Raw genomic sequence first — 19,415 nt, 5'->3', positions numbered from 1 at the left:
GTCACTTTTCTGTGAACTTCCAATGAAAAAGACATAATGATTGAACCACAGGCGCCGAACATGCTCAAAATATATTTTTTTTTAAAAGAAGAAAATAAAAGGGTAACACTTGAATCGACGTGATTTAAACATATGGTACCGGTTAAAAATCAACTTTGGGACTACAGAATGCTGCTGTACGCCACAGCGGTTTTCTGTGCCGTAGAGCTTTCCCCGGCGTTGGACATTAGAAAGCAAAAACCAACACCCAGAAAGGGTCTCCCACAGTAACGTTTGGGTACATTTCGATAAAAAGACACATTCTCCCAAGGGACGTTACTCTGCTTAACAATTCGAAAGCAAAATGGCATGGTGTGGATTTCCGTGAGAGTGAGACAGCCTCTATTCTTCAAATTGCTTTTTGTTCACTGCAAGTTTCTTGAAAAGGTAAGTGAATTTCAAAATATGCCTACTGCACAAATTGTAAATCAGCTACTTGATAGCACGATGCTAAGCTTTTCAACTTGTTACTTTGGTCTTTGGAATACGGTAGTCAGCACATAAAAATGGTAAGGGGCTCCAAAATGGTAAACATCAGACGAAGCCTTGCGTGTAAAATTAGACAGACTCATAATGTGAAGTACGTAGAAATGCAATGCCTTTGGCACAGTATTCAACCAGCAAACACACACACACAAGCACACTCAAATTATATTATTAACAAATATTATTATTGCATTTGCAAACTACCGAAGAATACGAATATGTACTTCCTACTGTTAATAATGCTTTGCTGTGAAGCCCGGTGTCACGAACTGAAACCTCTGCTGAACAATCCTTCTCATTGCGGTCAATGCGCATGCGCCAATCTTGGACTTAAAAAATGCGACCCCCCCTTTGAGTTTGACCGAACGAACCATGGGTTAGGGTAAGGGTTAGGGTTAGGGTTAGGTTGTTCACAACCTGATTAATCTCCCCATGTTAGCGTATGCGCATTGACCGCAATGAGAAGGAATTTGTTCAGGCAGAGTTTTCAGTTCGTGACAACGGTCTCCATGACCAAAGTACACCAGCCTGCATACGGATACAAAACACTGCTCATGAACTGCTGGACACGTCCGTATTCACTTGTCCCATGCTTTAATTAAGTTTAAAATGGCCACCTTGCCCAGCCAAAACCGAAAGTGAATATCGCGAGAGCGCGCACCCTGGCTGTATGGTGTAACCCTAGCACAGCCAAGTGAGGTCACGCCGTCCGTGACGAGGAATTATTTGTGGCGTAACCGTAACACGACAAAGCAGAGTTAGCCGTGGGGGTATCGCTGTGGGACCAATATATAATATATTTTTTAGTGGCGTAACCATAGCACAGCTGAGTATGCATGGTTACGGACGGCGTAATCTGTAGCCACTGCGTTTTATCTATGTGTCTCTTGGTCATGCATGTCAGTCTAATAGACCTTTTTGGTATTTGAGCAGCTCTCGCGAGATATCCGCGAGATACACTCTTTGTTATGCATAGAACGTCGCGAGAACTTCGAACCTCAGCTTTCACAGCTCGCACGAGATAGCGGTACCACATGCTTTGATATGCTTTGATGTTTGCAAGAGCTTGGAATACCCATAGGGTCTATTAAGTCTAATGCCTGTCTTTTTTTCCAGACAGGATGTTCCCAGTGTCCCACAAGACAGTGTATGTGCTGGATCACAGCTCCTACTTCGCTCAGCCATGCGGGGAGAAGATGAACTACGATGTGTATTCTCGCACCAAGACCCCTGGCGTCATACCCGCCGCTCACATCAACAAGCCTCTCTGGACGTGCAGTGTGGAGTGCCTCTTTGAGTACATGAGGATCATCTTCGACATCTACCCCTTCAACAAACTGGTAAGGATGGATTGTTAGTGTCATGGGTGGGATTCTTCCGGTATATGATATGCCGGAAATCCAGATTCAATTATGGCTTTTTTTTTCTTCTCTGTTTTGTTTTGTTTTGTTCGGTTGAGGTTCAGGATTCATGACATTTTTCAGTCCCACCCATGTAGTGTGTGTGTGTGTGTGTGTGTGTGTGTGTGTGTGTGTGTGTGTGTGTGTGTGTGTGTGTGTGTGTGTATGCATGCTGTTGCTATTGTACATCGCCGTGAGCTCTAGTGAGAAGGGGCGATTAATAAGTGTCCATTATTATTATTATTATTGTTACTGTTAGTACATTGGAAACAATGGGTTACAGTGGAAGTTGGAACACCCCTTTTAAGACCCCAAAACAGCTGAGAAAATATGGTGTTGAATCCCTCCGCAGGTTAGGGGGAAGAATTTACCCGATGCTCGCCAGCATGTCGTAAGAGGCGACTAACGGATTCTGTTTCTCTTTTTACCCTTGTTAAGTGTTTCTTGTATAGAATATAGTCAATTTTTTTTTAAAGATTTTAGTCAAGCAGTATGTAAGAAATGTTAAGTCCTTTGTACTGGAAACTTGCATTCTCCCAGTAAGGTAATACATTGTACTACGTTGCAAGCCCCTGGAGCAAATTTTTGATTAGTGCTTTTGTGAACAAGAAACAATTGACAAGTGGCTCTATCCCATCTCCCCCCTTTCCCCGTCGCGATATAACCTTTGTGGTTGAAAACGACGTTAAACACCAAATAAAGAAAGAATATGGTGTTAAAAATAAAAGGGGGTAGTCTTAAAATGGAAGTAAAATTAAAACAGAGATTATGAATAGAAAATCTGAAAAATCAAGGTCTTAGAAAGGGGTCAGTCTTAAATTGGAGAGTCTTAAAACAGAGGTTTTAAATGTATACAGACATTTTGAACAAAGAACTGAAAAAGCAAGGGAAAATCTTAATTTATGTCGGGAAGTCTGAAAAGTTTAGCTTTTTTTCTGTACTCTGACACATAGATCTGAAAAAGTGAATAAAACTGATACACTCAAAGTCAAGACAGCCTTTTCTTGTAATAGGCTAAGCAGCACAACTTTTTGATCGAAAAACAAGTTGAAATGATCACAGGTTACGTTAACGAAGCATCCACTGGTTCCTGAGTCTCATCAGTGAACTTCTGTGTACCATGAAAGGTTGAGGTTCGATGGATGAATAAAATGAAGCATCAGTTTAGCACTGCTCTAGCTATTTTAATGTCGCTGAAGGATGGATGGTGAGAAATGTGAGATCTTAGTGTTTTTTATTACTTTAAATTCCACATTGATTTATCTTGCAGATCCGTGTTGTGGTGAGCAACAAAAGTCTGAACAGCTGGGCCCATAAAGAGATGAACATGAATCAGGTTTGTGATGTATAAACCAGGGCCTTGCATTGTAAGCCGTTCGGCTTAATTACTTTACGCCGAAATAACATCTCCAGTACGTGGAACTCGATTTGGTGTACGCCGAAATGCAAAAACCTGTTATTCCCAAACGGTAAACCCAAACAGTCCCAGGTAAAAAAATTGCAAAAAAATCTTCAAATTTTCTATTTTCAGAGGTTTTTTTTCTATTTCACCACTATTTATATTTATATTTCTTCTTTTTTTCCCCCCACCAAGGGCCAGACCCCCGCCTTTGTAAGCTGAACTCACTTTTTCCAATGCTAGGCCCTGATAAACATTAAATATTTATTATAATTACTTTGATGCATTGCTACCTTCACCTAATGATAGTAATATTGATGTGCGGTGGTGCAACTTTCGCCATTCAAAACACCCTAGCTGTTGTCTTCTTCTTGTCGTTCGCTGTTAGTGAATCATTACTTGATTATGTTTGGTAGTCTTGGTCAAGTTTTCTTTGTTGGGCATTAAAGCCAGTGACAGCTTGAAGAATGAACTTTTATTTCATGTGCTTTTGTTTGTAAATTATTGGAGGTTATCAGCAGCACATACACTATACAGGGCTAACATGTACAAAGACCACTCGTAACTAAAGCTTTTAGAAAAGTCTGTGGGTGATTCTTAATTTATTTATCAAGTTCTTGCAATTGCTGCAGATCTTTTTTTTTTTACAGCTTGAATTATGATTTTTGCTCATCGTTAAACAACCTTTGAACATTGATTTTGTCTGCTTAACAAAAAAATCAAGTGGTTAATCGAGTGGTCTTTGAAGTGGACAGACAATATTGCGAAAATAAAGAGAAAATGAGGACAGTAAGCTCAGTTAGAAGTAGAACTTAGACGTTTCTTCTTCAATCTCAATAGGAGGGTAAACTTACAGAGGTTATGGACAGAAAGTCCAAGAAACCAGGGTCTTAAATTTAAAAGGGAGGGAGTCTTAAAGGTCCTTGTCTTCATTTTTATATCGAAATCACCATTTGACCATTAAAATGCAGAGTCTATTATCTACAAATATCAACAATACACCCCCTTTCGATCAGGAAAGACGAAGCCAGTGTAGCCGTTTGAAAATTCATTGTAGTATTCCAGCGTAGTACTCATAGTAGGATATCCTTATTTGGAAAATGCCAAGCGCAAAACTCCTCTCAAATCCCGTGCATTTCGTGCGTTTAAAAAAAAGCGTGGACAGCGCTCCAGTGTCAAACTGTTGCTGCACTTGTTTGGGCGTGGCTATAAGCATAGTGACATGAATTTGATTGGTCAGTATTTTTAGGCAAAGCACATGTTCTCAGCAAACAGAAAACAAAATATTGGAAGCGTGAGTCACGCTACCCAAAAATAAAATCTTTTTTTACATATATTTTTTTTTCTACAACTTTTTTCCCCATGGTTCATTCATCATTTGACATAATTTTGTATTGAAATCTAACCATAAGACTATTGAAAAAAAGCAAAAATGTAGACGACCACCATTAAATGGACAATGTTCTGAAATAATGATCTCAGGTTTGTATGGGTTGTGAAAGAATGAATACTTGCTTTCATCAAGTCAAACTTTTCCACGTGACATTATTGGCCAGTCTTCTTCTTCTTCTTCAGCGTTCCAGAATTTTCTGGTTACGTGTGAGCTCGCTTGCCCATTTGGGTTCCCCACACTATACTCTCAGAGCATAGCCAGCTCACTCCGCTTTTGTTGAGTAGGTATGCTGGGTATTTTCGTGTTTCCATAATCCACCGAACTCCGACATGGATAACAGGATCTTTTCCGTGCGCACTTGGTCTTGTGCTTGCGTGTACACACGAAGGGGGTTAAGTCACCAGCAGGTCTGCACATAAGTTGACCTGGGAGATCGGAAAAATCTCCACTCTTAACACACCAGGCGGCAGCGACTGGAATTCGAACTCACGACCTCCCGATTAGGAGGCCGACGTCTTGCCACTGCGCCCGTCGTATTGGCCAGTCACTAGCAAGGGGTGTATTTCAAACACGTGGACAAGGAGCATACATGTGTAGAAAGCTTGCCTCACTGAAAGCAAGGGTATTCACTCTTTCACAACCCATACAAACCTGACAAAGTTATTTTTGGAGTTTGTATGGGGCAGAGGTTTGTGTGTGTGTGTGTTTGTATGTTATTCTTAAAAGGGGGTTTCCACTCATGAATATATGCGTGTTAACACGTTTTCATTTTGCAGCTTGCCGTGGGACTAGCCAACGTTGGACCCCCGCTATCAGACAGCAGGGAGAGTGACGACGAAGAGTACAGTGTGATTCAGGGCTTGTCCCAGGCAGTGGAGGCCCTCTGTCAGACCACACCACTGCAGGAATCCTACATGAACAGTCCAGCCAACGAACGCATACCGCTGGTCAACAACGGCAGGATTATCTGCATGACACACATGAAAAGGTGAGTAGGTCTCTATGTTTTTGTTGTTGTAAACATTATGTATAAGGCCACAAAAAGCTCTTGTTGAGAGTAAAAGTGATAGATATCAAAGCCCAGCAGACAAACGCTTAACTATGGTCAACAAATAGCCTATGGTTGTAAAATACTCGGTCAGGATTTGCCAGCATTGTGGAAGAGATGCATCCCACTTTTCTAGTATAAACAGGAAACACATGGTCGACCAGTTAAAACACAACGCAACAGGCACAACTCTTCTACAACACTAGAAAATCCTGACAGAGTTATATTTCTGGAAAACGTCTGTTGGCAGCATCATCTGTATGACCCATATGAAAAGGTGAGCAGGGCTGCGTGTTAGTTAAAAGCTAGTTGATATATAATGGTACAATGTTTTTTCTTCTTCTTTCTTCTTCTCGTTTGCTGTACAATATTTGAATGTTATAATTTGGAGAACAATCATGCCAATGAGAGAGTTTAGTGCAGTGACCCACGTTTGCTTCTTGGGCTGCAAAAAGGGAGATATTGGTCTAGGGGCAGACCACTTAGTCGCACAGCCTTTTTGGCATGGTCGTCTGCTAGAAATCATTTGGTACACGTATACAGTTCCCTTTTCTGCTCATCTAGCGTCAAGTGTAACTTTGAATTTGAAAACCGCAGTTTTCTGTTGCTCAATTGAACAGTGCGGTGGACTTTTTTGCATTGACAAAAGAAAGCATGAACAGTCCCTTTTTCGGACTGCGCCTCTGACTCGCATATATATATCAACGTCGTCATGGGAGTTTGCCGTAACTCCTGTTAAACAAGGACAAAACAGATTTTTTTATTTTATGAAATAGTGTTTATATTTCATCCTGGTATAGATAGAAAGATACAAGAATGTTAAATCCTGTATTGTCCATCACATTTTAAGAATATTTCTCATGGAGAAGGATTTACTTAGTCTAAATCACAAAAACATCAAAATCGTCCAGAATGAAGTAACGCCAAAATACCACAACGACGACGATATGTGTTATTGCAGACTCTTCATCTTGACAGGGTAGGTCAACTTCTGAATTCTCATGTCAGGTTGAGAATTGATTGAATTGATTGCTGAAAGACATAAAGTAGGTGCTTTTGACCAAAAAAAAATCATTTCTGCTCTACAGTATGTGTATCTTCATAATATTTAACTGCAGTACCTGCCTCCTCTTGTCCACGAAGTTTGCTGTTCATGGTTATATTGATGAGTACCTGTATTGGATCACCCTTGGGCTTTCAGTTGGAAGCGGACGCAATTATCTAGATCACTGTGGTTAGATCTGAGAAACAAGGGGAAGTAAGTGCTCTAAATACATACAATTTACAGCACTTACCTTTCCTTTATTTCTCAGATCTTGAAATAGCTCGACTCTGTCTCATTGGTTTAAATTTCTCTAAAGTAGATGTGGAACAGTTGTTTCCCCTTATTAACCTATCTCTTCCATTGCAATTTGTTTTCCTTCCATTGTTTGAACATTTTATTCTGTGTGTGGGTTAATGTTTGCAGAATGAATGTCTAGTATAATATTTTATATTGCATACATGTTTGATAAATTAATGATCCGTGAATGTTTTGTATTGTATTTTGAGTTGATCATTTCATTAAGCACCATGGTTGTGTTTGTTTGTGATTATCAGTACATAGTAATTCTTTGAATTGGCGTTGGCTGGACGAGTTTTCTGAACACCTGTGTGTGTGTGTGTGTGCGCGTGTTTCATTGGTCTGTATGTTTGTGTGTTTTAAGCGATAGCGATTGAGCTATTTATGTATAATGAATATTTTTATTTGTGTGCTATGTATTTTTAAATTCATGAATAAAATGTGTATTGAAAACTTTGTAAATTGTATTAGTTTTTGTTAATGTGTACAATTATTAATTTTGACTTGGCATTATGTGGGTTAAAACTTTGTAAAGTGTATAAGTATATTTTGATGTGTTTTATTATTTGATTTGCAATTATGTACAGAATAATTTATATATATATATGTATGTTTCTGTGAGGCGCTTAGAACTATTTTTAACAACTGACTGAAACTGCATGTGTGTTGCAGCGAGGCCCATGTGCGCAGCCTGGAAGAGTGTGTGGTGGACGCAGTTAATCAACATAACAAGCTGGCAGAAGCCACAGACACGTGAGTCATTGTTCCTTTTGTCCTTTAACTTGCATTGATGGGCCGTTAACAGGCATGGGAATTGTTTCGGAGAAAAGCTCAATTTCAGCGGCAGTAAAATTGATGTGCTGTTAAAACAATATTGGGAAAATTATACAGGGACCTATGAAATAAAAAAAATTCAAGTGTGGTTAACATTATGGGTAAAGTGTACTCTTGTCTATTATAGGTGTTTTTTTCTGACTTCTTTAACTGTAAATCATGTCATGTTATGGAAATATTGTAAACTTGAAAAATACTTCAGGCTAGCCCCAGTTTGCTTAGATTTTGTATTGTTCCTGAGTGCCCCTAGTTTTCAGAGTTTTACAGATCAATTCCCATGCCTGCTTAACTCCAACTTGCAAATAGAAGGTCTGGGGTTAAAATCTCACTTCCAGGTGGGTGGGTATTAAGGCTGAAGTCAGACTTTCCTGATCTCCGGGGTCAAAATCACCTACAGTGGTACCTGTAATGTGTGGCCTCTCTGAGGAGAGGACACCTCTCTTAAAGGACACCTCTCTTAAAAGGACACCTGCAGGTGTCTTTTTACATTTAGTCAAGTTTTGACTAAATGTTCGAGATGAGGGTCATGGTGTGTGTGTGTGTGTGTGTGTGTGTGTGTGTGTGTGTGTGTGTGTGTGTGTGTGTGTGTGTGTCTAGAGCGATTCAGACTAAACTACTGGACCGATCTTTATGAAATTTTACATGAGAGTTCCTGGGAATAATATCCCCAGACGTTTTTTTCAATTTTTTGATAAATGTCTTTCATGACATCATTTCCGGTTTTATTTAAAAGTTGAGGCGGCACTGTCACACCCTCATTTTTCAATGAAATTGATTGAAATTTTGGCCAAGCAATCTTCGACGAAGGCCGGACTTTGGTATTGCATTTCAGCTTGGAGGCTTAACAATTAATTGATGACTTTGGTCATTAAAAACCTGAAAATTGTAATTATAATTACTTTTTTATAAAACGATCCAAAAACCTTTTCATCTTATTTTTCATCATGTTCTGATTCCAAAAACATATAAATATGTTATATTCAAATTAAAAACAAGCTCTGAAAATTAAAAATATGAACATTATGATTAAATTATAATTTCCAAAATCGATTTAAAAACATTTTCATCTTATTCCTTGTCGGTTCCAGATTCCAATAACATATAGATATGTTATGTTTGGATTAAATTGAAGCTCAGAAAATTAAAAAGAATAGAGATAGGGAAAAGCGCGCTATCCTGCTAAACGCAACCGCTACCACGCTATACTGACTGGCATGTCAATTTCACTGCGTTTTACACTTGCGGGGGGATTGACGAAGCTGTATTGTCTTGTTGAAAAAGTGCAGTGCGTTCAGTTTCATTCCGTGAGTTCGACAACTTGACTAAATGTAGTAATTTCGCATTACGCGACTTGTTTATCTCTACCAAGGTATACCTGTCATGACAGGACACCTGCAATGGAGGGACACTTTTGGCTGGTCCCCAGGGTGTCCTTTCATCACAGGTACCACTGTACCACAGTCAGAGCCTGTGCATGCAAACATTATACAGTGAGAAGCATGTTCTGGTGGACTGCTAATTAATGTTAGTGTTTTCCATCTAAGCTAGTGTGATTGCTGGTTTTTCAGTCATTACACAGCGCTTTGAAACTAGATGGTGCCATTTTTATGGGTGTAGGATCTTTTCTCGGGCCTGGCGCGATATGCTGATGATAATGATGATGATGATGGAACTTTATTTTACAAGGAATAGGATAGAGGTTTAAGGCAACACCTTTTCTAACAACCTGTCCACACATCTAAATACTGTAATACAAAATTCTAATAAATGACAAACAGAAAAGCAAACAAACCAACAAACACACAAACAGACATACAAATTACAAAAAATAATATGGGAACACACAAAGGTTATCTAGGAGGCCTAAGATTGTCTCCGGGTCCCACAGTCACTTGTCAGTAGGCTAGGTTTCTGTTCTCAGGTTCTGGTGTGTTACACTGTCTTGTGGAAAGTACATGTTTTCCACTGTCATTGTTGATGTGTCATCGGAGTATTCGGCTGTGTGTTTCCAAGATGACATCCAGGAGTCTCTCTCTCTCGCCTGTGTTTGCAAAATGGGATTTTAGAGTCTCTTTCTCTCGCTCTAACAAACACACGCGCGCGCACACACACACACACACACACACACACACACACACACACACACACACACACACACACACACACACACACACACACACACACACACTGGTTAGTTTTGCCAAAACAAGTTTTAATGATGTTTATAATGATGAATCTATAACCTTGCAAACATGTGTGCAGACACAATGGCACACACGCAAACACATGACATACTTGTAAATCAAATAATGACAAAGTTGAACCCAGTTACAGTGAAACCCAGCTATATTGAAGTGGCACAGGACCCGGGAAGACCTAGCTTCAATATAGCCGGAACTTCAATATAGGCAATTCTCAGTTATATTGAATTTCCCTCCTTGTTCCTTCAGAAATTCAATATAACCGAACTTTTTTTCACTATACGTTCTTATTTCCGTGTCCACACATTGCGTTTGATGTGAGATATATTCCTATTAATCTTTCACCTGTTGGCTGTTGTTCTTCGAGCCTCCTTGCTTTTTTCAGGGTTTAAGGCTAACCCTAACCCTAACCCTAAGACTTTTCAATGTTTCTTTTTCTTTCAAAATCTTGGTCACACAACCTGTCAAAATTCCATATTCCTCAGCTACTTCCTATTTTTTTTTGCAGCCAGTTTCCAGCTTCTGAACAAGCTCGATTTTTCTTTTAATTGTCAGACTCACCCTTTTTTGTTTTGCAGCCATTTTTGCTAGTGTACAAAGGGAAACTACTCGCATGAACAAGAGAAATTAAGTCGGGGAGATCTAAGCACCACAAGACTACATGGCGTAGCTGTCAGAGGCCCGCAACATTGTTAGACTGTAATTGTTATCAGAGACCTCCTGACTCGAAAGTTGATGCTGATCTGGCCTCTCCCCTTCCTCAACTGATTGCGCTTACAGAGGCGTGTCATATCATTCGGTGCCCGCGCAGTCATTGTTCTTAAAAATAAAAAGTTAAACAAATCTTTGGAGCAAACATTTAATATAGCCATGTAAAAACGTCCCGTGGGCTGGATTTTTGTTTCAATATAGCCGGGATTTCAATATAGCCAACTTCAATGTAGCCAACAGTTTTTAACAAAGAAAAAGTATAGCTTCAGCCAGGACCTGAAAAATTCTTCAATATAGCCGGGATTTCAATATAGCCAACTTCAATATAGCCGGGTTTCACTGTACATGGTTTGTTTATTTCAACAAGAATCAAATCAATTTGGATGGGTCGACATGAAGCTCCTTTGGGTAGATAAAACATCTATGACATGTAAATGTTATTTTTTTTATTAATTTGTGCAAGATCCTGGGCAACTACCGGTAACTGCGACTTTGACTATCAAACAACAAACGTCTTTGACGGTGTTTCATTGCTTTCACATTTTGTCAGCTTTCTCTACACTTGAGGGAAGAAATGACTTATGTTATGCAAGTTTCCATGATATCTCCATAATGCATGAAGTGATTTGTATACGCTGTGCAGATCTTTCCAACAAGCGCAGCATTTCTGTCGGGGGTGTTTTAGATAAAAAGAAAAATTACCTACACAGTCCGCACAACAATATTTAACACACATGAAACTATCGAAAGGCCAGTGTTTGGGCATGGAAATTGGAAGGACCTGAGAAGTGTAACCTAGTAATTTTTTTATTATCTCTGGGATGAACACTTCAGCAGTATGTCAAGAAACTCACAGGGAATGAACATTTAATGTTTGAATCTTCCAATTCAAACTTTACACTCACAAAACACTTTGTTTAATTTTAACTTTATAGTTTAGTCGATTACAACTGTTACATAACTTTTATGTATTTATAAACTATATTTAATACTGGGGAGATGTGGTTTTGTGTGTCTGTTTGAGTTGCTTGCCAGATCTAGCATTCACTTATTTCAGAACGTTATTCAAATTCATGCATTAAACTGAACCCTGCAGTGCAGTTTTAAGATTGGGTAAGGCATGCGCATCATTTATTGTTTATATGAAACATCTGGACGTTACTTAACCTGATATACTTCAGAGATCAGTAAACGGAGACAGATATTGTGTTCACTTATCACAATTACCGTAAAAGTCGACCTATAAGCCGCAACTTTTTTTTCCTAAATGGACCCCTGCGGCTTATAAGGCGGTGCGGCTTATGAATGACTTTTTCTGAATCAGTGGAGTGTATCCGACTTCGCTCAGTGACCTAGTTTCCGGAAGTTGGATCGCCGCTGTGTAATGGCCTTGAATCAGCCGTGTTTACCTCAATTCACTCACTCACCTTCTTTCCGGAAGTTTGAAGCATGACAATAACTTACACTCACACAGTAATGGGTTGGCATACACCGGTTTTGATCGATCACAATGCCGAAAGAAAAGTTTCCGAAGGGGATCGTCGTGCAGGTTAACAAGAAGGGGTGGATGGATGAGAAGATGATGGACACCTGGCTGACAGAATGCTATGGGAAAAGGCCAGGGGGTTTCTTCCGTCGCACTAAAGCTCTGTTAGTCATGGACAGCATGCGTGCACACATCACTGAGAAGGTCAAAAAGTCAGTCACTGCCACCAACTCCATCATCGCTATCATCCCGGGTGGCACAACAAAGTACCTGCAACCCCTCGATATCAGTGTGAACCGGCCCTTCAAAGTGGTGATGAGGGATGAGTGGGAGAGGTGGATGGTGGATGGCGAGAAATCATTCACAAAGACTGGCCGCATGCGTAGAGCAACCTTTGCAGATGTGTGCCAGTGGGTCCTGAAAGCTTGGGATGCTGTCAAAAAGTCAACGATCATCAACGGCTTCAGAAAGGCTGAGATCATCACTGGAGCAGACGACGCGACAGACAACACGACAGCCACTGACAGTGGGGCCGAGAGTGACACTTCCGGTGACTCTGTGCCAGAAGCCATTCTGAACTTGTTCATCTCCGACACTGAGGAGTCCGACTTCAGCGGATTTTCAGCATCAGATGTTGAGTGATTTACAGAACTAACTACAGGTGCTGTGTGCAGGACGAGAGGACAGTTTGATAGTCCAGAGTTCTGTGAATCACTCAACATCTGATGCTGAAAGTAAAGTGCAAAACTGACAAGTTAGCCGGTTCGTTTTTGTGTGTGTGTGTTGTTTTTTCGTTGACTTTCGATGTTTCTTGACTTGAACTTTGCTTCTAGGCGCGGCTTGTATGCCGGAGCGGCTTGTGTATGGATTTTTCTGATTTTTTTTTAAAAATCGGGGGGTGCGGCTTATACCCAGGTGCGTCTTATAGGTCGACTTTTACGGTAGACTGATATTGATATGTACAGTAGGTCCTTAAGTATTGCACTCTTTGTCAACATGCAAGGCCTTACTTAGGTATGATATTGTCAAATTGATAAGACATAGGAGTAACATTGACTTTTTTTTTGTTTACCTTTTTATTTGTGTTCATAGTATACAGGCAGAATATGTTTGCCAAGAAATCAGTGCAAACACCAGCCCCCCTCCCCCCAAAAAACCAACAACAACATTTATGTCACTGGTTGGTACTGGTTTAGAAAATGCAATCCTTTTGTGATTGGGGTGTGCACGTTAAAGATCCCACGATTGACAAAAGGGTCTTTCCTGGCAAAATTGTATAGACATAGATAAAAAATGTCCACCAAAATACCCGTGTGACTTGGAATAATAGGCCGTGAAAAGTAGGATATGCCCTGAAATGCCTGCGATCTGCTGGTCGATGTGAATGTGTGATGTATTGTGTAAAACATTCCATCTCACACGGCATAAATAAATCCCTGCGCCTTGAGTCCGAGCCTGGAGATACGTGCGCGATATAAGACTTCATATAATAAAAAATGATGTGCAGTGGAAGCAATTGAGGTACAGTGGTACCTGTAATGAAAGCACATTCAAGTGACCAGCCAAAAATTGTTGCTACTTTGCAGATGGCCAGTGTCACATCAGGTGTAGTTTGTCCAGATAATAGATTATGGACAACATATTTTGTCATCATTTTCACGAGTTTTCATTCACAAACACCTGGTAAATAAATCTCATGTTCCCCATGCAATAACTCGAGGTGGTGAATGGGTTTGAGCTTTCATGTGAAACGTGGATTGTCAAAGTAAAAGCCAATCAGGCTGATTGTTTGATGTGTGGAACCATCGTGGCTTTGGATTTGTGTTTCCGAGGACAACGATTGTAAGCATTCACTCTCAAAGACCCAATCAATGTTGATAATTACCGCGGCGACTCATGGTCAATTTGCAACTTATCTCTGTAATCGCAAAATCCACAACGAAAAGTCATAAACACTTAAAAGAAAAGAAATATGCTCAACACTTACTGAATTCACAGGTATGATCCCAGCTCTGTACATTTTCAGACTGGAAGAAAAGCGTCAACAAGCTACGTTTGAGGTCACATACAAGTTTGACGTGTTATCTCGTGCTACTGTGACGATGCTTTGTGGCCCGGAGTTGGATTCTAAAAATTCGTCTCCCTGTGGGTTATTGTGCATTTTGTTGCACAACAAAATGATGACAAAAACGATGTTTGGTAGCTTGTCGTCAGACCAGCACTTTGTTGTTGGTCCTCGGGGAGCATATCGCCTTTTGTCTCATATTTATCAACCGCGGCCTTCGGCCTTGGTCGATAAAGATGAAACAAAAGACGATATGGTCCCCTTGGACCAACAAAAAAGCTGGTCTGTCAACAAGCCGCCAAACATCTTATAGTGTCCTTTCATGGGAGATGTCCTCTCGTCAGAAGGGCCTCTCATTGTAGGAACCTCTGCAGAAGAGGCCTCGATCAGTATGAATCCATTGGTATATCCTTACTTAACCACATCCTATGACCTAGTGTTCGTCCATTTAAGTTTCCACGTGTCTTTCGTGCCTTTCTGCACTGAGACGTATACGCACCTACTTGTTGATTGAAAATCTGACGCAATTGATTGTATGTGCATTGGTACACGTCCACCACTCTTGCAAAACAAGGTTATCTACACTGGTACTGTCACATGCCCTGTTACATGTAGGGTTACACCCAGCGGTTCAAAATGTGTTAGTATGTGACTGTACTTGTTAGTATGTGACTGTACTTATCATAAATTGTCACAGGTGGTGTCTGTGTTGTGCATAACAACTAGTCCAAGATTGAAAATATGGACATGGAATAGGACAGTGCAAGTCATTTTGGATATTGAATCAATCAAAATACTGCCCACAGTCACACATGCAACCTTCAGGGAAATCCAGGATGAACCAGAGTCAGAGATCTTTGTAACAACACAACTCCGATCTGCCATTCTTGAAGAGTTCATTGACTTGACTTGATTCTGGTTCCATGCCAAGGTGATATGTATGATGCTCCTCCGAGAAGAGGACTTGTCCAAAAGAAGGACAAAACCTCCAGGCCATTTTGTCTGTATAAGGCAAGCTATCTATATTTCTGTATGGTAGGACACCTCTTGTGACTCCCTTGTATCGATCCAAAAGATGTCCTCTCGTAGGTACCATCCAGACCACACTAATCCCAAATGGACGAGTCAGAATAATCTACAAGTGCGGGGGTTTGCTGCAGTTAGCTCCCTTTGCTTCTTAGACTTCCACAAAGTGAAATAATGGATCCAGGGGGAGAGCTCTCACATGCACGACTTATCCAATGTAATCTGCTTTTAAAATCACTTGACACCATTCGTGTTTCTGCGAGTGTAACACAATGAAATTGAAGACAGCAGCAGAACTCTGTGATCCGACTCAAATATTACAGGTGACCCTTTTGCGTTGACAGGCAAAAAGCATGAACGCTCAGGGTTGTGTTTTTTTTTTTTTTTGGGGGGGGGGGGGGGGGGGGGGGGGGGACAAAGCTCTGACCCACACATGTGTTGCGTACACCTGTACAGCTATTCCAAATTCTCATGTCAGGTGTGCGGATGGGTAAAATATGCACGCTAGTGCCTTAGACCAAAATAAATAAACCATTTCTGCTTTACACCGTGTCCTCATAGTCTAACGCTTCATGATAGTTAAAACGCAGTACCCTCTTTTGTCACATATTTCACCTTTTATGATACCATCCTTGAATACTCTTATTGAACTGCACTTTGGCGTCCTGTGAGAAGCAGATGACATCATGCAAGTGTAAGACAGTTCTTACCCCTCATTCAGCTAACTCTCTCATTTTAACCACATTCCAGTTTCTTTCTTATATCATATGGGCTAAAGGCTCTCACTCTCTTCATGTCACATCTCCCATTATAACTTTGATTCCTATCTCCAAGTCTAAATTCGCTCACATACATGTGTGCATCAAACTGGAATTATCAAAAAACCTTTTCTCCATTCTAACCTTGGCGTGAGTTTTTTTCTCTTCGCACACTAAACTCTCTCACTCTTGTCATTTCACGTCACCTGTCAGCTTAAACCCCTGTTTCACGCCATAGTCTATGTATGCATTTTTAAAGAAAATCTCAATGTGCCAACAAACTCTTGTTTTTGTCTTGCACTAAACTCTCACTCTTGTCATTTCACATCACCTGTCTGGACTCCTGTGTCACGCCATAGTCTCTGTATGCATTTTAAAATCAAACCCTGACGCGTCCACAAACTCTTTCTCGTTCATATCATGACCTTGACCCGTGTGGTGACCCGGACCGTGACCGCTGTGAAGGTGATTGGCCAGCATGCCGTTGCTGGCAACGTACTCCTGCTCCTCGTCTTGGAAATTAGGCGGCTTGGTCTCAGAGTTGAAGAGCAGGAAAAAAAGCCGAATAATCAGCTCAACGAGCTCCATAATGGTGAGGACGGAGATCCCCATCCATAGTCCTAGCGTGCCTCCGATATCGGCGAAGAGGTCCGCCAGGCCGTAAGCGGGTAGCTGGCGGTACTCCACTACGCTGAGGTCCTCCATGTAGACGTTGAGGCGGAGGAGGTTCTGGCGGATGAGGTTGGAGGCTCTCTGCCCTTTCTCCTTCTCCGTCAGCGTCAGGCTTTCCTTGATGATGTCCTCGGCGCGCGTGTCGTTGCGTTCCTTCATGAGTCCGCTGATGTTCGACAGCTCGTTGAGGAGCGTGTAGGCCTCGTGCATGAAGCTCTGCTTGATGTCGCTGCCGTAGAACAACTGTGAAAGACAAGTATTTGGTTTGTCAGAATCTTCACCAAATGAGGCAGAGCATAGTGCTTTTAGTTATGCGCTATAGAAATCTCCTTAATAAATAAATAAATAAATAAAGATCTGATAAAGAAAGGGAAGTTAGCGCTTTAAATGCATACGACATGTGTAAAAGAATAAGTGAGAGTTATTCGGAACCAGTCCCCTGGCTTACTTCTACTGCATATCTACAGTCTACTTCCCTTTGTTTATCATATTGCGTTAAGTGTTTAACATTATTGCCACGTAAATACACACAAACGAGAACAGCTGTGAGGTAAAAAGCAATGGAGCCGTCCCATTAGTGTTGAACATTATTTCCATGTAAACATATACAGTTACAAATTGGAACAGCTATTGGCCCATTGGGTGGAAAACAGTGTATGAAGTCTTGTCCATAAAGCTCTGCTTAATGTTGCTGCGGTATCACGTACACTACTATGAAAGCGAATACTCCAATAGTGTTGAACATTATTGCCATGTATACATTTGCAAATGGGATCAGCTATTGCGTGGAAAACGGAGAGTGATCCAGTTACTAATGAATATCATGGTCATGTGAATACTTGGTGGCCTAGTGGTAAGGCGTCCGCCCCGTGATCGGGAGGTCGTGGGTTCGAACCCCGGCCGGGTCATACCTAAGACTTTAAAATTGGCAATCTAGTGGCTGCTCCGCCTGGCGTCTGGCATTATGGGGTTAGTGCTAGGACTGGTTGGTCCGGTGTCAGAATAATGTGACTGGGTGAGACATGAAGCCTGTGCTGCGACTTCTGTCTTGTGTGTGGCGCACGTTATATGTCAAAGCAGCACCGCCCTGATATGGCCCTTCGTGGTCGGCTGGGCGTTAAGCAAACAAACAAACAAACAAACGTGAATACTTTCGTTGTATTTGTTGTCTTTGTGTAAATGAATAGGAACAAGAGACTGCAGGTGAGAAGAACAAGAACAAGATAACAGTGAAAACATAATCACCAGAAACATGGACAATAAACTAAGCATGGTGGGTTAAGTGTGGAGATTTTTCCGATCTCCCAGGGCCAGGTCAACTTATGTGCAGACCTGCTAGTGGCTTATCCCCCTTCGTGTGTACACGCAAGCACAAGACCAAGTGCGCACGGAAAAGATCCTGTAATCCATGTCTGAGTTCGGTGGGTTATAGAAACACGAAAATACCCAGCATGCTTCCTCCGAAAGCGGCGTATGGCTGCCTAAATGGCGGGGTAAAAACGGTCAAAATTCCACTCTTGCAAAAACACGAGTGTACGCAGGAGTTTCAGCCCACAAACGCAGAAGAAGAAGAAGAAGAAGAAGAAGAAAAAGAAGAAACTATTTTTTCGTCATTTATTGTTCATGTTTCTGGTGAGTATGTTTTCATTGTTATCTTGTTTTTGTGCAAATGGCCATGAGCTGTGATTCATTTTTCATTTCATTTCATTTTCATTACTTTATTGTCCCATCGCTGGGAAATTCGGGTCGCTTCCTCCCAGTGGAAAGCTAGCAGCAACGGAGTCGCGCTACCCAGGTGTCTGCGTGTTTAGGTGTATTCAGCCACCTGCACTTATGGCAGAATGACCAAGGTCTTTTACGTGCCATTGTGATGACACGGGGGTGGGACATGGCTTCCGTCTCTGGGTCTGCACATAAAGTTGACCCGTGTCCGTCCCGGCCCGAATTCGAACCTGCGACCTTTCGATCACAAGTCCAGTGCTCTACCCACTGAGCTACCGGGCCACGTTATAATAAGTGACCATTATTATTTGTAGTAGCAGTAGTATTATTCCAAAAGACTATTCAGATCATTTGAAATTATTTAACAGACGGATCTTTATGTTGGTGTGAGAAGGGTAAAGATCCCATAAGTGTTGACAATTACTGTAACATGAACACAACAACAAACATCGATCGATCATTTGAAAGCGTATTGAAAACTAGAATGAATACCCGCTTCGCCGGGTAGCCGGCTTCGCCGGGAAGAAGTACTTAGAGCCGTACGCCGGCTTCGCCGGGTCCGAACAATGGACCCGCCAAGCTTAGGTCCCTCCCAGATTCGTGGAATGGGAACAGCACGAAAATGATTCAGTGGCCATAATGCCATTCCTGACCATATCGAGTCCCATCCTTGTCGACGAATGTAACCGTGTTAATCACCTTTGGAGGCGAACTCCACTCAAACAGGATTGAGCAATTTATAGCTTATCTGTAAGCCCTTTTGAACTGTTATGGCTTTTCAAAGGAAGGCCAGTACATACAAATACACAAAAGCCGCCAGACCACATCACAAA

At 41.3% G+C, this 19,415-nt stretch overlaps 2 protein-coding genes across 3 annotated transcripts in view; one reads left to right on the top strand and one right to left on the bottom strand.

Moving 5' to 3' along the window:
• The first annotated feature begins 308 nt into the window (after window positions 1-308).
• LOC138964673 (integrator complex subunit 13-like) overlaps window positions 309-19,415 on the top strand; it is a 114,993-nt gene continuing 95,886 nt past the window's right edge. Inside the window, exons 1-5 of one of the 2 annotated variants that reach the window (XM_070336694.1) lie at window positions 309-426; window positions 1,642-1,865; window positions 3,196-3,261; window positions 5,494-5,705; window positions 7,780-7,860. In XM_070336694.1, coding sequence (XP_070192795.1) covers window positions 1,647-1,865; window positions 3,196-3,261; window positions 5,494-5,705; window positions 7,780-7,860 — 578 coding nt within the window. In that variant the 5' untranslated portion in view covers window positions 309-426; window positions 1,642-1,646. The remainder of the gene's footprint in view (window positions 427-1,641; window positions 1,866-3,195; window positions 3,262-5,493; window positions 5,706-7,779; window positions 7,861-19,415) is intronic. The other variant, XM_070336695.1, reaches the window with a different exon arrangement.
• Window positions 15,826-19,415, bottom strand: part of LOC138964674 (FMRFamide-activated amiloride-sensitive sodium channel-like) — a 47,077-nt gene continuing 43,487 nt past the window's right edge. The window contains exon 6 of the mRNA XM_070336696.1: window positions 15,826-17,103. Coding sequence (XP_070192797.1) covers window positions 16,537-17,103 — 567 coding nt within the window. The 3' untranslated portion in view covers window positions 15,826-16,536. The remainder of the gene's footprint in view (window positions 17,104-19,415) is intronic.

The sequence above is a fragment of the Littorina saxatilis genome, linkage group LG4 (genome assembly GCF_037325665.1).
Source record: "Littorina saxatilis isolate snail1 linkage group LG4, US_GU_Lsax_2.0, whole genome shotgun sequence".
Lineage (NCBI taxonomy): Eukaryota > Metazoa > Mollusca > Gastropoda > Littorinimorpha > Littorinidae > Littorina > Littorina saxatilis.
This window is presented reverse-complemented; position numbering and strand designations above follow the sequence as displayed.